General features: G+C 45.6%; 1 protein-coding gene across 1 annotated transcript; it reads right to left on the bottom strand.

Annotated features, from left to right (window-relative positions):
- Positions 1-2,241: 2,241 nt before the first annotated feature.
- Positions 2,242-3,774, bottom strand: LOC137537963 (E3 SUMO-protein ligase ZBED1-like). Its single transcript, XM_068259887.1, has one exon. It carries the CDS (start codon positions 3,772-3,774, stop codon positions 2,242-2,244), a length of 1,533 nt encoding a protein of 510 aa, XP_068115988.1.
- Between the last annotated feature and the right edge of the window lie 12,683 nt (positions 3,775-16,457).

A 16,457-nucleotide genomic window follows, 5' to 3' on the forward strand; every position in this document is an offset into this window, starting at 1 on the left:
AGCTCGCAAGGGCAGGGACCTCCCCCTAGTGTCTCCACTTCACCACCCTCTAGATTGTAAGCTTGCAAGGCCAGCTCCTCCCCCTGTCTCCACCCACTACCCTCTAAATTGTACGCTCATAAGGACAGGGACCTCCTCCTAGTGTCCCTACCTCACCACCCTCTAGAGCAGAGGTGTCCAAACTTGTTCAGCTTGTGAGCTACTTTTAAAAATTACCAAGTCAAAACGATCTACCTATGTACAATTTTAGGAGCACAATTGTATATACAGAATGGAAAATGTAGTCAGGATATACTATGAAGTCCTCTGCAATCTACCTGTGGATTGTGATGGGCCATGGGCACCCCTGCTCTAGAGTGTAAGCTCACAAGGGCAAGTACCTCCTCCTAGTGTCTCCACCCTAGGGTTGCAACGGTATGAAAATTGACGGTATGATAACCGTCAAAAAAAATACCGCGGTATGACGGTATCACGGTATACGGTATTGTACAATTATTCTCATTACAAATACCCTTATAAAAATGAGACAGTCAAATTTAAACAAACTCTTCTTTATTAAACCCTTAAGGGTTAGTGTCTGACCTCCTGTCATGCTTGAAACCAACAATACAAAAAGTAAAGGTCAATCCAAAATTCACAACAGAGCAATTTGCTATTTTGCTGGCTGTCATTCTTAAAGTGGACCTGAACTCTTGCATAGGACTGAAAAAACACATAGATAAATGCACCCTGTATGTATTTAGAGAGTTTAGCCTGTTTAATTCCCCCTCATTTGTGTCTAATGATGATTAAACTCTAATAATCACAAGTTGTAATCTGATCTCTCCCCTGTGTGTCACATGACTGCCTATGGCAAAGAGAGGGCACTAGGGCAGATAATAAGGCCATTTGAAAATGAGAAAGTACAGTATGTTATGTCTATCTGCTAAACTGTGCAGATTTTTTTTAGGAATTGTATCAGGTTCAGGTATAACAAGGAAATGTTTTTTTTAAAGGTTATCATGCTGTTGCATATCTTTTGGAGCACAGAGGAGAACGTTCTTCTGAGTTCAGTTCCACTTTAATTGGTTCTTAATCTTAACTTTTATTAACGTGTAATAAATTGCATGCCATGCATTGTATTATATTACAGCCAGAACCTGTCCTGAAGTCTTGTTGTGCACCATGCAATTTCCCATCAGACAGATGGGTCAACCTATAACTAGATAATTTCAGACAGATCCAATCCGATCTCCGATCGTATTCCTGAGCGATTTTCTGATCACTTAGATGATCAATGCAAATCAAACAAAAACGATCGGAAATCAGATCAGACCTGTCGGAAATTATCCAATTCGACCCATCTATCTGACATGAAATTGCATGGAAAACACCAAAAATACAATAATTAAAGGTCAATCCAATTGCCAACAGAGCAAGAGCAGAGCTGAGGGTAAATCTTCCCATGGAGAGTGACCCTTCCAACAGATCATGAGATTAACTAAAGTTCAATCCAAAATTGCCAACAACAGTTACAGGGCTAATTGACACTTTATGCCTGGCTGGCCCTGGGCTGGGTACCAGACTGACTGGTACTATTCAATGAGTAGTACACTATTACACACTAAAATGTGCACTGCAATTTCTCATCAGACAGATGGGTCGACCTATACTAGATAATTTCAGACAGATCCGATCGGATCTCCGATCGTTTTCCTGATTGATTTTCTGACCACTTAGATGATCAATGCAAATTAATCAGAAAAACGATCGGAAATCAGATCAGACCTGTCGGAAATTATCCAATTCGACCCATCTATCTGACATGAAATTGCATGGAAACTTCCTGAGCATGCCCTAATCCATGGAAAACATCAGCAATACGATAAGTGAAGGTCAATTCAAAATTGCCAACAACAGTAAGTACACAGAGTCACTCACAGACACTTTATGCCAGGCCCTGGGCTGAGTGAGTACCAGTACCACCACCACCAGACTGGTATTCAATGAGTATATTACAGTCACTAAAGTTGTGCACCATGCAATTTCCCATCAGACAGATGGGTCGACCTATACTAGATAATTTCAGACAGATTTTCCTGATTGGTTTTCTGACCACTTACATGATCAATGCAAATCAATCAGAAAAACGATCGGAAATCAGATCAGACCTGTCGGAAATTATCCAATTCGACCCATCTATCTGACATGAAATTCACATTCACAATTCATCATGAGAGTCGGAGATTAACATGTATTTGTTTAGGCCAGGTTATGGTGAAGAAATGTAAGCATGTTGAGAGTTTCAGGGCTCATCCTTGACCGCTGAGGAGACAGGATATGTCCGCTGGTACTAAAGATTCTCTCTGAAGGCACGCTTGTTGCAGGTATGCAGAGATACTTTCTTGCCACATTTGCCAGAAGAGGCATTTCTTGCCTATGCATTTTCCACCAAGAAAGAGGGTCAGCGTCACTGCTGATAGTAGGAAGAGATATGTACATGGACACTTCGGACAGCACTTTTTCATGAATGTTTTCATTTCCTAATGTTGCCTTGTTCTGCCGGGATGATGTGATTCGCTGTAGCAACCCAGATAGACCCTTCTCTTTCTTAGTGGTGGTGGTGGTACTGGTACAACTGGTAGTGCTACGGCTTTCTGTTCCCTCTGCTCCTTCATTTACTGGAGTGGATTCTTCTAGTGAGTGTGACATTGGTGCAAGATTCTCAGCTTCTTCAATACATGCCTCAACTGTGTCATCCAGGTTTTTACAAAAGCTTCTCTTAAATCGCGGATCTAGTAAGCAGGAGATGTGCAACACACGTTGCATTGACTCTGTGTATCTCCCTTCTAGCAAGTCTTCCCTCATTATAGTCTTCATCTGTGAGGTAAGTATGCTGTCTTCAGTTTGCTCCTTAAGGATTTCATTGCCAATGTGCTCAAGTATTGGTGTGAGTGAGTACAGTGTGACCCGTTTCTCAGAGGCAAGGGCATCAGTGAGCTCATGAAGTGGTTGAAGAATCTTGTTGACATTCTCAAGAGTGGCAATGTCGCTGTCTTTTGGCATGAGGTGCCATGTACCTCGGTCAATGGCCAGCACTGCGCAGACAGCCTGTTGCTGTTCCAGGAACCTGGAGATCATCTCAAATGTAGATCCCCACCTTGTTACCACATCATGGATTAGGGCATGCTCAGGAAGTTCCAGGTCTGACTGTTTCTTTTTTAAATCTCTTTTCTTTTTCCAACTCCTAGAAAAACCCTGTACTAAATGTCGGCAGGCTCTGACAGCTGATTCTACCCTTTGCATTTTCAAGACTTTGTTAATGGCCAAATTTAAATTGTGTCCAAAACATGTGAGCCAAACACAAGGGAACTCTAAAAAGGCCTTCTTCATATTTGACGCGTTGTCTGTAGTAATTCCACACAGGCTTTCCTTTGGAAGATTCCAATCTTGGAGAATGTTGTCAAACATTTCAGAGATGTGTTCTGCAGTGTGGTCTTCTGGAAAAAAGAGAGTCTCCAAGCAATGACATATCAGTTTCCAATCTGAAGAGAGGTAGTGGACTGTAAAACTAATGAATGGTTCCCCTCCTCCACTGCTACTGGTCCACAGGTCTGTGGTGACTGCATACCACATAGCTTCCTTCAGCTGTTGTTCAACACTGGATCTCACTTCTTTGTACATGCGAGGTATTTCATTACTGGAAAAGTATGTTCTTGATGGCACCTTGTACAGTGGGATGGCCTTTTTCATCAGGTGTAGAAAGCCAGGTTTTTCCACTAATCTTAAGGGCATCATGTCCTTGGCAATGAAGTATGCCACAGCACGGTTCAAATCTTTGGCTTGTTTAGACGTGGGGTCTAATTTTGTTCCCTTTATAAATGACTGCATGACAGTTGGTTGAACAGTGCTGGAATATTCAGTCTTCTTAGCTTCATCCTACAGAAAGAAGAAACAATTACCACAAAATCACTCACTAAAATATGTATATATAATTTACATTTAAAGTAAAGCAGAGACAAAGCATCCTCATGTTTTTTACCATATTAGTGGGAAGTTGGAACATTAGAGAAAACACCTACCCTGGCCTGCTCTCTGTTTCATTATTTACTGTTCATTCAGATTGCTTCTGATCAGCCCATGAGCCCCGATAAAATCCCAGACTGAGCATTCAGTCTGGCTTTGCTATAATGACTCAGGCACAGGCAGATAATGATTCATGAGCAGCAGAGCCACAAGGGGAAGGGGGCAGGCTTAGGCTTGAAAAGACAGCACAGAAAAGAGACTCACCTATAAAGATTCCTGAACAAAGACAGACTGAACAGCGCTCAGACAGTCAGGGTCTCGGGGATTTTATTAGGGCTGATAAGAAGCAAGCTGACAGTAAATAATGAAACAGAGAGCAGGTCAGGGTGTTTTCTCTAATAATGTTGCAACTTTTCCACTGATATATGTTAAAAAAACGTAAAATACATGAGAGTGCTTCGTCTCTGGTTGCACAGGCATGCACAGGCCTACACAGCAATAATGCAGCATTGATAAAAAATTAGGCAGTGAGGAAATTGAAATGGGAATGGATGGATACATACCTTGCTATGTTGTAGAGAGTGAGACACAGAGGGATGGTGTTCTCGGAGATGAGCAAACATGTTCGAGGTGTTTCCTCCTTTGGCAGCCACTTTTCGCCCACAATTGCGACATACTGGAAATCCGTCCTCCATGACAAAGCCACGGTCGTTTTTGGGATATCCAAAATGTTCCCATGCTGCAGATTTGACTTTTTTATTTGGTGGATGGAGCAGGATTCTTTCTGCCGTTTGCTGTGGCTCTGTTGCCTGCATGCTTTTGTGTAGCTCAATTTCCACTTCCTGCATATTACTTCTTCTGTGCATCTTAGGATCAGCATCCTGCATATTTCTTGACTCAGCTGGCTGCATTTCTGATGCCTCAGCCTGCATGATTTGTGGCTGGTGGAAATCCTCCTCAGGTAGCATTCTGCAGTGCAATTCTCTTTTACAACTAGCTTATTGGTGGCAGTGGCAGTGGCACGAGGACTGGGAGAGATCAAATTACAACTTGTGATCAGACGAGCTTATGCACAGCACAGGTGGTAGTCAGACTCAGTCTCAGAGATGATGACACATTGGGGATCAAATGACTTGCTTGCACTCACACAGGCTAAACTCTCTAAATACATGCAGCAGGTGCACCGTGCAGCCAGGGTCTGCTTTCCTAGCTGGCTCAGGCTGGCAGTGGCAGGCAGGCCCAGGCCCCAGAGTCAGACACAGTGGGGGAGGCTCTCAGGCGGCAGGCCATGAGGTCAGGTGGGGCTGGATGCATACCCTTAAGGTGGTGGTGGTGGCGAATTGGCGTTGGCGTGGCGATGCCCTTATTTTTTCCTTTAGGGTGGCTCTAGGGCGTTTCCCCCTTGCCTTACTTTGTTGCTGGCCTGGCTGGAAATATGGCTCCCTCCTGGGTCGTACAAGCTACGCAGCGGCAGTACGCAGCACTCACAGACTCTGGGCGGGAAGGCAGGAGGAGGAGTACGTGCCTACGTGGTGCGTAGATGCGTGTGCGCTCCAGCCGCTAGGGGAGCAGCGTTTAAATTACATGCCGCGGTCGCGGCAGGTCGCACTCGCGTCATCATTACAGGACGCGTACGCAGCCAGCGCCTGACGTCAACCCGGAAATAGGGCAAACCGGTATTTCGGAAATGTGCACGGTACGGTTACCATGTAAATTAATACCGCGATATATCGTGAAACCGGTAAACCGCGGCAACCCTACTCCACCCCACTACCCTCTAGAGCAGGGATCCCCAAACCTTTTCTGTCAAGGGCCAGTTAAACATACTTCAGACTGCTCAGGGGCTGCAACATACATAAATTGTTGAAAAACATTACATTGAATCTAGGTATTGATCCCTCCCAATTATGCAAAGAGGAGAACTCCCAGCAGCAGCCATTCAGTCATGCGGCACCCGAAGAATGTCTTTGTGCATCAAACGGTGAAGCATACCCAGGTGACAACTTGCCATCCAATTAAACAGCAGTGTCACCTGATGTGTCACCTGATGCAGATTTGGATTGGCAAATGACTGGCTTCTACAGTATGTGGGTGGATGGGTCTTGCCAGCACTGCTATTCTATATGCGGGCCACCGACATTTAAATGTGCCACATCTATAAGTTATACATTTTGTACAGGAGCATAACAAGGTTCCAACGGGTCCCCCTGCAGAAATACTGAGAGGCCCCCTAGGGCCCGCTTTGGGCTGTTTTGGGGGGCCCGCCTCCCTTATCTTGGGCTCTCCCCTCTGCGCTCCCCTCCAGCGTTGAATAGTTTGTGTATGCAGGCAGCGGGCAGTGGCAGATCCACATACCTTCCTGCGTTCCAACGTGGACGTTCCTCTCTCTAGCCTCTGACGTGACTTCCTGTTTATACAGGAAGTCGCGTCAGACACTGGAGCAGGGGTATCAAACTCGTGGCCCGCGGGCCATTTGCAGCCCTCGGTACAATATTTTGTGGCCCACGCCAGCAAAAGAGACACGGAAGCGAACTATTTTACCTTCTAGTTCGCTTCAGTGCTCCCAAGTAATCCGCCGCATCCCTGCCGCTAAACAAGGGCTGCAGAGCCCCCAAATCCCCCGGGCAAACATCCACGACTGCGCTGAGAGGCAGAGCTTTCAGCTGTAGCTCTTCCTCTCCTGACGTCAATCGCCGCACGGATCGCTGCCTCATCCTGACTTTGCCTCCTGCGGCCCCCAGGTAAATTGAGTTTGAGACCCCTGCACTAGAGGGAGAAACGTCCATGCTGGAAAGCACGGAAGGTATGTGGATCTGCCGCTGCCCGCCGCCTGCATACACAAACTATTCAACGCTGGAGGGGAGCATAGCTTTCCTCTTATGCTGCGACCCCTCCAGCCCCTCAAAATGGCCCCAAGCGGGCAGGGGCTGCAGGCCCTACAGTTACGCCAGTGATTTTTTGTTTGGGGGGCCAGTGAAAAAGCCTCTGCGGGCCGCATTCGGCCTGCGGGCCGTAGTTTGAGGACCACTGCTCTAGATTGTAAGCTCAGAAGGGCAGGGACCTCCCCCTAATGTTTCCTATTATTCTGTAATTCATCATATGAGCATGTAACAGCTTTGGTGATGACTCATATTACACACCAACTATGTATGTATTTGTTTTGCTGAGGAGATTTTTGCCATTTTGGGAGAAGTTGGTCAGCTGTTGGTATAAGATAAAAATGTTCTCCTCCTTACAGACAATTTCAAAATAACTTGCAGTTGCGCTTTCATTCTTCAGGCCTCTAAGCCCCAATACAAGACTCTTGGCCCTTATTCAATTGGCTTTTGTATACAGTAGGAGCTTTACAGTGAAAATAGTGCACGCTACGGGGGTCAACCAAAAACTACAGCTGCTTTCATTTAGGCCAGTTTTACACTTATTTTTTGTGCTTCTGTGGGAATTCAATGCTCTTACCACACCCCAATCCAATGCAAAAAATGACAAACTTATGACCCTGCGGCAGAGTGCTCTGAACGGGTCGTATACATAGCTCTGCCCCGCTCAGTGACATACTTCCTGCTGGGCATGTACTGCACTCCATCTCTTACACTACATACTTGGCCCATTGAGTTACATTACCCCAAGCACCGTGCTTTTAGCACAGTGTTTGCGGTGATGCACTGCTGCTCTTGCGTCGGATTGGATACTTCCGATACACAGCAAGGGACCGCAATAAGTGTGAAAGTTTCCATAAACTTTAATTGCTTTTGTGGCCCCTTGTGGCAAAATAGGGTAACGCAACACAAGTGTGACCTGTATGTGTAAAAGGGGCCTCAACCAATTAAGGAGACATGTGCCCTTATTCAATTCAACTTTTCTCCTAAATTTTCTCCATTGAGATGATTATTCATCTGTTTAAAATGACTTCTCTGCACTCTGCAATCGAAAAAGTATCAAAAGTAGGTGAAAAATAGTAATGAGCTCTCGGAATCGAAACAGTCCTGAGCTTAGTTTTTCACATTGGAATTCAGCCATTCTGAGTAAAATCGCGAAAAATGGAAATTGCACTGTTCCGAATACCGCGTTCTGTTCTGGCAATGTGAAAATTGGCTTCAGTAGAACAAGAATTTTAGGCAAACACAGCATTAACTCAGAGGCAGGGAACGTGGAAATTTGCAGCCCATAGTGACATCAACAAAATGGCCGCCGAGGATTCCCCAATCCCCAGAGGCTACACTAAAGTGAAAGAACATGTGTTTTTTTTTTTTTTTCATAAATAGGGGGTTCAGTGACCCAGGGCATCCCCTACCCTGGTCTCCTGGACCCTCAATTCATGTGGAAAATTGCTTGTTCTGCCACTCTAATGTGGCCTCTAGGGATCGGGAAGTCCCTGATAGCCATTTTGTTGTTGTCATTGTTTGCTTAAAATTCTTGTTTCAGAAACCAATTTTGGTGTTCCCAGCCTCTGCCACACAGCTGCAGAGGCTGTGTATGGCCATTCAGCTCGAAGAGTTTGATTGGATTGGTGGTTGCACAGGACCTCAGAGGATACTGCTGTTGGATCACTTCTGAGGATACTGGTGTGGGATTATCCAAAGGTACATATTCATAGTTAGTTAGAACAATAAAGGACTTTATTTAGGGTTGTGTTTTTATTTATTTTTTTCAACTCTTTGTGGAAATGGGTGTACTCGTGTCTCCTAGGGAGGGGGTGGGCATAAGGGGGTCCACTTATTAAAGGGGACCCTCAGATGCCACTATGAACCCCTCCCCCCCAGGGCGCTGATGGCTTACACCTGCTCCTGGGCACTGGAGGTGGGGAAGAGCCCCTTGTCCATGGATTGGACAAGGTCACTGGGGGAGAGGGGAGGCTTGCCCCCCCCTCTCTTCCAGAGCCACCCATACCATGGACCATGTGGTTTGATATAGTTCTGGGTCCCCCCACACAGCTGGAGCTCCACATTCTGGCAATCCCAGCCTACATGCAGGGCCGGGCCGAGGCATAGGCTGGAGAGGCTCCAGCCTCAGGGCGCAGTGTAGGAGGGGGCGCACAATTCATTCAGCTGTCATTCCTAATTGTGTTTGAAGCAGAAAGAAATAAGAAAAGGGGATACATAGCAGTGACTGCAAGCCAGATAACTAGATATTAACCACTTTACCCCCACGCGTACGTATTTCTCCGCCCCTTTTTCCATCCTTTAAAAACCAGGGACGGAGAAACACGTACTTTCCGCGTTCCCGACGCTGCCCGCGCTCCCGCTCGTAAACACGCCGCCCGCCGCTAGTAAAACCGCCGCCGCCCGCTCGCCCGGAGATCAATGAACGGGAAAATCCATTCCCGTTCGTTGATCTAAGCCCCACAATGACCCGCTGCTCTCCTATGGGCAGCGCGATCATTGTGAGAAGAAACTCACGTGACCAGCCTCCTTATTCTTCCTCCAAGCTTCCGGAAGGAGGCTTGGAGGTCGCAATAAAGCAAAAAGTTACTGTGGCCATCTTGTGGCCAAATAGTAAACTACACCCTACACATTTTTCACATACAAATAAATGACTTTTACACACAAAATTAACTCATTACCTCCCACACTCCCCATTTTTTTTTTTTTTGTAATTAAAAAAAAAATCAAAAATTTACAATTAAAAAAAATACATAATTAGTTACCTTAGGGACTGAACTTTTTAAATATTTAAGTCAAGAGGGTATAACACTGTTACTTTATAAACTATGGGCTTGTAATTAGGGATGGACGCAAAACTGAAAAAAATGCACCTTTATTTCCAAATGAAATATTGGCGCCAAACATTGTGATAGGGACATAATTTAAACGGTTTTATAACCGGGACAAAAGGGCACATAAATTTCATGGGTTTTAATTACAGTAGCATGCATTATTTAAAAACTATAATGGCCGAAAACTGAAAAATAATTTTTTTTTCCCCACATTTTTCCTATTTTCCCATTAAAACACATTTAGAAAAAAATAATTCTTGGCATAATGTCCCACCTAAAGAAAGCCTAATTGGTGGCGGAAAAAACAAGATATAGTTCATTTCATTGCGATAAGTAATGATAAAGTTATAGACGAATGAATGGAAGGAGCGCTGAAAGGTGAAAATTGCTCTGGTGGTCAGGGGGTAAAACCCCTCAGTGGTGAAGTGGTTAAGGTGTTGGGGAGGTTGTGGGCCCTGTGGCCCTCTTAGTCTAATAGCAATCAGTGTGTGACGGCTGGGGGGGGGGGGATGGAGGGGCGCACTTTGGTGTCTCAGCCTTGGGTGCTGGAGGACCTTGTCCTAGCTCTGCCTACATGGGTGACAAGGTGTTAAAGAGGCTTGGGAGGGGGACCAGAATCCGCCATGAATGAAGTGACTTGACTCTTTCATCTCAGCCACATCCTGTACCTCCCCAGGGCAGACATGACACAAAAGCATGGAGAGTTGTCACTGGATTCTGCTCCACCCAAATCTTTTGCGTTTTCCCCAACAACATCTCACATTTCTTTCAAGACACAAAAGGGAACATTAGAATCCAGAAACTGCTGGCTGGGTGACACAGGGGCTGAAGGCTGGGTGACACAAGTCACTGCATTGCCAAGGCTGCTGGCTGGAATAAGAACAGTGAGCGGGAGATGGGGAGAGTGCCTCTTGTGCTGCGACTACTGCTGCTTGCTGGACTCTTCCTGCAGAAGGTAAGACCCCTCAGTCACTGACAGCATAGCTAGCGGTCATGTGACTGCCTGAAACTTTCTCTGACTTTTCCATCCATAGAAAGGAATAATATCCCTGACACTGATACAGCCGGATCAACCTGAGATTTTTTTTTTCAAGTACTTAAAGGACAACTGAAGGGAGAGGGATACAGAGGTTGTCATATTTATTTCCTTTTAAGTAATACTAGTTACCTGGCTGCCCTGCTGATCCTTTGTCTCTAATACTTTTAGCCATATAGCCCCTGAACAAGCATGCAGCATATCAGGTGTTTCTGACATTAATGTCAGATCTGACAAGATTAGCTGCATGCTTGTTCATTTTTTTGTGATTCAGACACTACTGATGCCAGAGAGATCAGCAGGACTGCCAGGCAACTGGTATTGTTTAAAAGGAAATAAAATGGCACCCTCCATATCCCTCTCACTTCAGTTGTCCTTTAAGGACAATTTAAAAAACAAAAAAACAGGGCCTGCTTTTTCAAAACACTTCACATAATTACCACAACACTACAGGTTATTTGCAAAATAGAACACAATAATCAAAACTATACAATATAAAAACCAAAAGTTCTTGTCATACTGTCCCCTACCTTTTGTGTCTCTACCGCTCCCTCTAGATTGTAAGCCTTCAGGCTGGGTCCTCTTCCTTATGTCTCCTACCTGTTCACACACAGGGGCGTAGCAATAGGGGGTGCAGAGGTAGCGGCCGCATCGGGCCCTTGGGCTAGAGGGGCCCCGTGGGGCCCTTCCTCAACCAAAGTATTAGCTGTTTATTGGTCCTGTGCTGGTAATAATCACTTCTGTAGGCACTTTAAATAGTGGTAATCAGTAACAAACTGTTCCCCAGCCCATTCTTGCACCCCTGACACTGTAATTGCCATTGGCAGGTTTTGGTGTGCCGTATTAATTGTTATGTATAGAGTGCTTGGGGGGCCCCAATGTAAAACTTGCATCGGGGCCCAGAGCTCCTTAGCTACGCCACTGTATCACACACTTCTATTAATGTACACCCATCCTATGGATCTAAATGAACTCAACTTGCCTAATCTCCATGTTCCCATCCAGTGACTGACTAATGGAACTGTGACAGTTCGGGGGTAGCTCTGGGATCACAGCTAGCACTCAGGAGACAGTAACATAAATGAAAGTCCAGTTTATTAAGGACTCAGCAACAAACAAATGAACAGATATGCTTTCTTCTCAGCAAACAAAACTTAAATGTGGTTTAGGCTTACTTCAGCCTGTTGGAAGAGTCCATAGTCCATGAAAAGTCCACTGTTTCTAAACAATCCAACTTTGGGAAAACAAGTCTTTAGGCAAAACACAAACAGCAGCAGTCCTGGTGTTCACCAAGCTTCCATCCAGCTAGCAGCTCACCTGCTGCATACATTAGCCACCAGGCCCCCTTCACAGAGCCCTCATATCCTGGCCTGACTGCTCCCAAAACCAGGAATGGACTGGGGGTGGAACAGGAAGCCCACCCAGTTCCTTCCCTCTTGTTCCAGAGCATCGGGACCCTGCAACCTGAACAAAAACAGGGCAACCAGCGGTTGCCAAAACTACCCCGTGCTCCTTCCCCCGTCCACACCTGCTTCCATCCAGGACCCTTGTACAAAACAAGGGGCCACATATCTTCCATCCAGGACCCATCCCTTGAGTCCTGTACAGAATTCATACATGGTGCAATAAAAACGTTTGATTTTCCCATTTTTTCGACCAAAACAATCGAATCAAATGAAAGTTAAAAATAATCTTTTTTTTTTTTTCAATCAAGAAAAACAAACGATTATCCCATTTTTTTTCTATAAAAATCCGATCAGATATGTTGGAAAAATCTTTATATTCAATATAATGGAATAATCTAACTAAATGATCTGATCGAAAAAAATGAAAAATTGCACCATGTATGGGCACCTTAAAGAGAAGCCGAGGTGGGTTTTAAGAATCCAATTAGCATACAGAGGCTGGTTCTGCATACAATGACCAACCTCTGTTGCTATACCATCACCCCCATCCTCCCCCCCCCCCCCTTGTGCTCTGCTATGCCCCATAAATCAATCGCCATGCTGGCGACGGCTGTTTACATGTGAAGTGTCAGTCTGCTGCTCCCCCGCCTCCTCCATAGCGCCGGTCCCCGCTCGCGTCCCTTCCCTCCCCGCTGATTGGAGGGAAGGGACGTGAGTGAGGACCGGCGCTATGGAGGAGGCGGGGGAGCGGCAGACTGACACTTCACATGTAAACAGCCGGCTGGCGACACGCTGCGTGTTGCCAGCATGGCTATTGATTTATGGGCAGTGCTGCTCAGCAAGATTCAGGATATCCGGGTTACCCAGATAATTCGAACTTTTTCAGCTATCCGACCGGATTCGGATTCCGGATACCTTGGCCCAATTCCGGATAGCAATCTGCAGATGTTGGTCAGGCAATCCAGATATCCGCGGATATCCATGGATATCCGCAGAAATCCGACTATTGAGATACTGTTACGAAGGAGATGACGTCCCTGACATCATTGAGCCAATCAGAGGGCTCCCAGGGGCTCCTAGCAGAAGCCATAGCAACCAATCACAGAAGGGAACCCTGGCCAGCCCCACCTGACCTCATTGAGCCAATCAGAGGGCTCCCAGCCTAAACCCTAGCACCCAATCACAGAAGGGAACCCTGGTCAGCCCCCCTGTGGGTGCCATGATGAGAAATCCCATCCTGTGTGACTGCTCAGTCACTGAGAGACATGCTGCAGTGCTGCTGGCCTAGCAAGTGCTGTATACAGTGAAAAACCTAAATATTAACCCCTTCACTATCACTACACTATTGTTGTATTGTTAATTAGCTTGATTTCATTCTGTGACAGTCAGAGTGTGTGCTGCAGGGCTGCTTCAGGCAGCTGCTATGTGTCTGTGTGTGTGCTGTGCACAGACCCGGCCAGCTGCTGCCTGCTTGCCAGTTAGCCTTAGCTACAGTATAGGTTAGGTTAGGGAATAGGATTACTGTGTTATTGTGTAGTTAATACTGCAGTACTGCAGTCAGTGCTAGTAGTTGTTAGAGTAGTAGTACTACTGTGTTAGCTTACTACAGAACTGCTGTGCTCTGAGCAGTGCCAGTGTGACAGTTAGTGTGCACTAGTGTCTTCTCCTCTTCTGTCTGTCTGTTACTCGGCATTTGGCACTTTGCACGTGGCACTTTGCACGTGGCAGGTTGCAAGTGGCACATGCCAAGTTCAAAGTGCCAAGTTCCACGTGCCATTTGCCACCTCCAAGTGCCACGTGTTACTGCCAAGTGCCACGTCCTGCATGCTCTTGGCAGATGTTGCACCTGCTGCTGCTGCATTGCCCTGCTCCTGCTGCCTTTGCTGCTTACACCACCAGTGTGGCACTTTGCACTTTGAACTTTGCACATGGCACTTTCCACGTGGCAGGTGGCAAGTGCAAAGTGCCAAATGCAAAGTGCCACGTGCCAAGTGCCACCTGCCACATGCCAAGTCCGGCATGCTCCTGGCAGATGTTACACCTGCTGCTGCTGCTGCATTGCCCTGCTTCTGCTGCTGCATTGCCCTGCTTCTGCTGCCTGTGCTGCTCACACCGCCAGGGTGCCGCAGGCCACTGCTGCTGTGCTGATACCACCTATATTTAACCCAAAACACAATTGCTGCGTAATTTTTGGGAGGTGTCTTGGCTGAAAACAGCCATTTCCCAGTTGTGCGGTTGGACTTTGGACACAATGTGGGCTGCACGACCGCTGTCTGGAACCTAGTCCTGATGTTAATTGACAGCCATATTTTTTTTTGGGGGGGAGGGGATTTTAAGTCCCCACATCATCAATTTGTGTTTCCCTTTAAAAAAACATGATGCTACATGTCTCATTTACCCTTAAAAATGTTTTAAAAGCAATTTAAAGGCCACTTTCGGTTTCCCTATCCAGATACTGTATCTGAATCCGGCCGGATACCCCGGATACTGGGGTCGGATATCCGATTCTATTCGGATATCCAAAAGTTCGGATCCGGATAAAATGAAGCTTAACTAAACAAAAACAAAAAAAAAGAGAGAGTTTCACTTACCTGCGGATTCCCCAAGCCCCCTGCAGGATACTGTCAGTGACGTGCACAACAGCAAGGATGCGCTTGGCCAGGGCCGCACAGGCACAGTGGCTTGGCGACTGGCCACCAGTCACCAAAAACAAAACAGCCACGGCGAGGGACCGGAGCATCGTTCCAGGACGGCGCGGGCACAGGGTGGCTGCAGGGGGCTAGTAGAAGCCCCAGGTAAGTGAAACTCCTTTTTTTCTGTTTAGTTAAGGTTCACTTTAAAAAGCTTTTGCAGTGTGAACATGGCCTAACAGAGCATGCCCCAGTGATTTCTGGCCATCTAATGCCTAGTACACACCATACAATTTGCTTTAAAGAGAATCTGTATTGTTAAAATGACACAAAAGTAAACATACCAGTGCGTTAGGGGACATCTCCTATTACCCTCTGTCACAATTTCGCCGCTCCCCACCGCATTAAAAGTGGTTAAAAACAGTTTTAAAAAGTTTGTTTATAAACAAACAAAATGGCCACCAAAACAGGAAGTAGGTTGATGTACAGTATGTCCACACATAGAAAATACATCCATACACAAGCAGGCTGTATACAGCCTTCCTTTTGAATCTCAAGAGATAATTTGTGTGTTTCTTTCCCCCATGCACTGAAGTTTCAGGCTGCTCTTTTCTTCCTGCAAACAGCTTTGCCCTTGTCTGTAATTCCTTACTATGTGAAAGCCCAGCCAGCTCAGAGGACGATTTATCCAGCTTGTAAAAGATAAGAGAGAAGAGAGAAGCTGCTCTAATCTAAATAACACACAGGCAGTGTGCATAGAGGGGCCTGGAAGGGGGAGTTCATAGCAGAACCACAACACTGAAGGACTTGGCAGCCTTCCAGACACAGGCTGACAAGTCTGACAAGAGAGAGATAAGTTGATTTATTACAGAGACTGTGATAGTACAAAGTGCTGCAGTAAGCCAGAACACATTAAAATAGCTTTTGGAACTTGTAGGATGATAAAAAAACAGGATGCAATTTTTGTTACGGAGTCTAACATTTTCTGTAAGATTTGCCTGCCAGATAGATAATTTCCAACATATTGGAAATGATCTATCTAAAGGTGCCCATACATGGTACAATTTTTCATTTTTTTCGATTAGATAATTTAGTTCGATTATTCTGTAAGATCGAATATAAAAATTTTCCAGCATGTCGGATCAGATTTTTCTCGAAAAAACGGGCTAATCGTTCAAATTTCTTGATCAAAAAAAGAAAAAATGTTTAACTTTCATTCAATTCGATCATTTAGATCGAATAAACGGGAAAATAAAACGTTTTTATTGTATCGTGTATGGGCACCATAACCATCTATCTGCCGAGCAATTAGGCATTGTTGTACTGAGCAGGAGATAACCAGAAGACAATGCACCAGAGATAATGACCAGTCTCTACCAGTACTTTACAGAAAATAATCTAATGCTGGATACACACCATGCGTTTCCGCGTCTAATGCGTCCGTCGATACGAGTCGATTTGATTATTTCCGAGCATTTCCAAACAAATTTCGATGATTTTTAGATCCATCGAAGCTTGAATCGGACATGTCGGAAATAATCAAATCGATGCATATCGACGGACGCATCAAACGCGGAAACGCATGGTGTGTATCCAGCATAATTACAGAAAATCTTGCAGAAAATCTAACAGAAAAATCTTACAGAAAATTGTATGGTGTGTACTAG

This window comes from Hyperolius riggenbachi, chromosome 11 (genome assembly GCF_040937935.1).
Source record: "Hyperolius riggenbachi isolate aHypRig1 chromosome 11, aHypRig1.pri, whole genome shotgun sequence".
Taxonomy (NCBI): domain Eukaryota; kingdom Metazoa; phylum Chordata; class Amphibia; order Anura; family Hyperoliidae; genus Hyperolius; species Hyperolius riggenbachi.

Coding starts and splice junctions, on each gene's coding strand:
- LOC137537963 (XM_068259887.1), bottom strand. CDS start 3,774: ATGCCCTTAAGATTAGTGGAAAAACCTGGCTTTCTACACCTGATGAAA.